Raw genomic sequence first — 3507 nt, 5'->3', positions numbered from 1 at the left:
AAATAAATAAATAAAATAATAATAATACAATTTTAAACTCAGGATAATTCTTGTGTGTTTTTCTCTATATCCAATGAACTTCCTTAAATTCGTTTTGTGCGCTTTGCTTCTGTGCGTAAAAACCAGCTCTCTCTCTCTCTCCTGATTGTTGTTGTTGTAGATAGTACACGACCCGAGGAGCTCGTGTTGTTATTGTGGTGACAGAGAAAAGGGAGTGTTGTGTGAGAGAGAGGGGGGGGAGAGAGAGAGAGAGAGAGAGAGAGAGAGAGAGAGAGAGAGGTTCAAACATCGGGCAATAAAAAAATGGTCTTTCGTTTGATTCTAACATAATAGTACACAACACACACTGCGCTATGGTTACACGACTATTCAACGTTTGGATTTGTTATTCCACTGTAGGTCCGTTATCGGGTCCGATAATGGATGCAGGGGTTTGCACGGGTACTCAAGGGAAAGGAGACCTAAAAGTGCAGCTCCGACACTTTTTCGCGCTGACATCGGGAAAGTCCGCTCTGTGTGATCCATGCAGGCTGGTGACGCTCCGGGAGAACAGACTCCGATGCGCTCCGCTCGGTGCGCAGCCACATCGACTCAGAGGGGTTAGGGTGGGGGTTGTGCGCCTGAGCGTGTGTTTGTGTGATCGTGGGGGGGGCTAGACTACAGGCAGCCAATGAGAAAGTCGTGCGAGGTGGCTGCTGTGACCGCGGACCCTGGAGGTTATATACTCCACATCTCACTACGAAGGTACATTTAAACTGAAGTGTGGGGTGTGGACAGGCGTGCCAGCGAGGAGACATTCACTACAGCACCCGGTCGTTTCTCACCAGGGATAAATCAGACACCTCGGTCATCTTCCTCTCTATCTCTTGGGGAATTTGTTTGGAAACCTTTCAGCCATGTCCAATGTGCAGTTATCGTGCAGCGCGCTGGAGCGGCTGGTGGCCCGGAGGACCTTCCCTCTCCACCGGCGCACCAGCGTCTGCCGCAGCCTCTTCGGCCCGGTGGACCACGACGAGCTGAGCCGGGACATGACAGCCAAGATGCGGGAGATTTCCGAGCGCGACCAGCAGAGGTGGAACTTTAATTTCGAGGGCAACACTCCGCTGGATGGGGATTACAAGTGGGAAGAGGTGCCCGTGGATAACGCGCCGGAGTTTTACCAGGACTCGGTTCAGAACGGCCGGACCCGGGTGCCCTCCTCGGACCCCGCGGGGCCGGGCACTTCTCTCCCGGACGCGCTGGAGCGCTTGGCCGTGCCCGAGAGCAGCGGCGCTCCGTGCCAGGTGGAGGTCAACCAGGAGAACCGCACGGACAAGCTCAACTCAGGGAGGACGAGTCACCGACAGGTCCCGTGTCTGAGACGCAAGAGGGCTGCCACTACTGACAACACCACGCACATCACAGGTAAATAACACGCAAGTCACTGACGCTCCTCTCCTCCAGGCTGTGCGCTCCGCTGCGGAGCTGCGCCCTGGATCCGTCTGTCGCTCCTTCGTGCGTAATCTTTCGTTATGTGGATAAATGAGAACACTTCTAACGTCTTCTCTGTTTATTTTACAGACTTTTTCGTGAAGCGAAGGAGGGCTGCTGACAGAAGGTCCTCCAGTGACACGGGTGCGTGCCACCTCTCCAAGTCTCCGATCCCGGTCGAGCAGACTCCACGGAAGAGGATCCGCTGAAGGTACGAAAAAAGATTCTGATTTACCATTTTTTTTAAACGTCAAGATTCTTACGCGACATTGACGATTAGAAATATTTATAGTGTTGCTTAAAAAAGAAAGTATAGCTTGTGTCCACCAACGAGTTATTTCTGTTTTGGTTTTTCTTTGGGATGGTTGTAGAGGATTAGAGACGTGAGCCAAAAAGCGCAGGCAGGCTTATCATGGAGAGGAGGAGGAGGGGAGGGAGGTGGGGGGGTGGGGTGGGGAGAGGTGGTGAAATCGCAGTAGTAGTGATAGTAGAAGAAGTAGTAACACCAGCGGTTGGGGGAGGGGGACGTGTGCGTCACCGTGTGGCGGGAAAAGTGCTCGGGTAGATCGTGACGCAGGCTGCTGCTGAGGTTACATTTCCTGTTTCCTCGGAACGCGCACTCGTGCCTCTGCTGCTTCGGACTTGTGCAGAAAACTCACCGAGCTTCTTCTTCTTCTTCTTCCTCCAGGTGGACACTCACACCCGCTCGTTTTCTTGTTGCACTACTTGCCTGCGCAATTTTTTTCGTTGAGGATCGAGGAGGAGGCGAAGATGGTTGGTCCGCCCCCCCCCTCTCCCCGGGGACGGGAGAAAGGGCGCACGACCGGGGCTCGGCTGCCTTGGCTCGGCTCGGCTCGGCGCGGCGCACCGGGACCAGACTCTCAGGATCGCACGGTTTGGGTTCAGGGGGAAGGGATGACGAATATCGCCGAGTGACTTCTATCCAGTACAAATGTAGCATTCATTATTGCTTATGCATACAGCCACTCGACAGTGTTAATGTTTTAACATCTGTGCAATCCTAAATGACTTAAATAAATAAAAAAATACACTGGCCAAAGTGTACAGCTTTATAGAGACAATAGCCTAAATAAATGTTTTATTTCTGTTGTGTTTTTTCTCTGTAAATTTATATTTTTAAGACTATTCTAACTTATAATTTATTTATGTTTCTTTATATTGGTCAAATGCCTTGTTGATTTAGCCAAAGGGCATATTTTTTATTTTATTTTGTTATTTACATTTGTCTCATTGTGATGTTTTGCAATCATGTAGCTTCTCCATAGTTCACACTTGAAAAATAGGTTTTTCTTTGTGTTTCTGAGCCGTTTGTTCTCTGTGTGTTTTGTTTCATACCTACAAGTGCCCTAATCATGTCTTGCAAAAAAAGATGGGAATAAAATATTTTTCACTTCAATTTAAAGCAGATTTGTTGGTTCGTTCTTTGTCCATTTTTCAGATCGGGTGTTTTGTGCTTACATTCAATCTTGAATGCGGTTTCGGGATAAAAGTCTCCGGTGTAAACGTGCTATTTATAACATGAGCAGTTGCTTTAATGTAGATTTATTGAATTATGTGAATTACAAGCCTCATTTAAAGAGGATGTGTGACATTTTACGCACGTATCGTCGCAAAAGGAAGCAGACCATACACCACCAAGGATCTAGTGTTATCCATAGATGGTGTTATCACCCCCCCTCCTCCTCCTCCACCTCCGCACGGCACGCAGGTACTTCACTTTTTTCCACGTAGCCCCGCCCGTGTCTGTCTGCTGCTCACGCCCGTAAACCTTGCGTGGCCAAAAAAGCCTCGGGCCGGCGCGGCAGCTGCGGGATATAGGCTGGGATTTAAAGGCCCTTTCGCCCCTTAAAAGAAGCAGCAGCTGCCTTTGGATCCCCGCTTTGTCCGCCACGAAGACACCCCCACATCCACCCGCACTCAACAAGCCCTCTAAAGACCCACTCTGCACACACACACACACACACACACTGTGTTTACCCCGCCGTGGATACACCGGGCGTGGAGGCCACCTGCCGT

The 3507-nt window shown here is 50.1% G+C and overlaps 1 protein-coding gene across 1 annotated transcript; it reads left to right on the top strand.

Annotated features, from left to right (window-relative positions):
• Positions 1-724: 724 nt before the first annotated feature.
• On the top strand, positions 725-2893 carry cdkn1cb (cyclin dependent kinase inhibitor 1Cb). The gene is made up of 3 exons (XM_061076830.1): positions 725-1404; positions 1561-1681; positions 2159-2893. Exons 1-2 carry the CDS (start codon positions 897-899, stop codon positions 1677-1679), a joined length of 627 nt encoding a protein of 208 aa, XP_060932813.1. The 5' UTR covers positions 725-896; the 3' UTR covers positions 1680-1681; positions 2159-2893.
• Positions 2894-3507: the final 614 nt, after the last annotated feature.

This window comes from Limanda limanda, chromosome 8 (genome assembly GCF_963576545.1).
Source record: "Limanda limanda chromosome 8, fLimLim1.1, whole genome shotgun sequence".
NCBI lineage: Eukaryota > Metazoa > Chordata > Actinopteri > Pleuronectiformes > Pleuronectidae > Limanda > Limanda limanda.
Note: the sequence above shows the minus strand (reverse complement) of the source record. Positions and strands in the feature narration are given on the sequence as shown.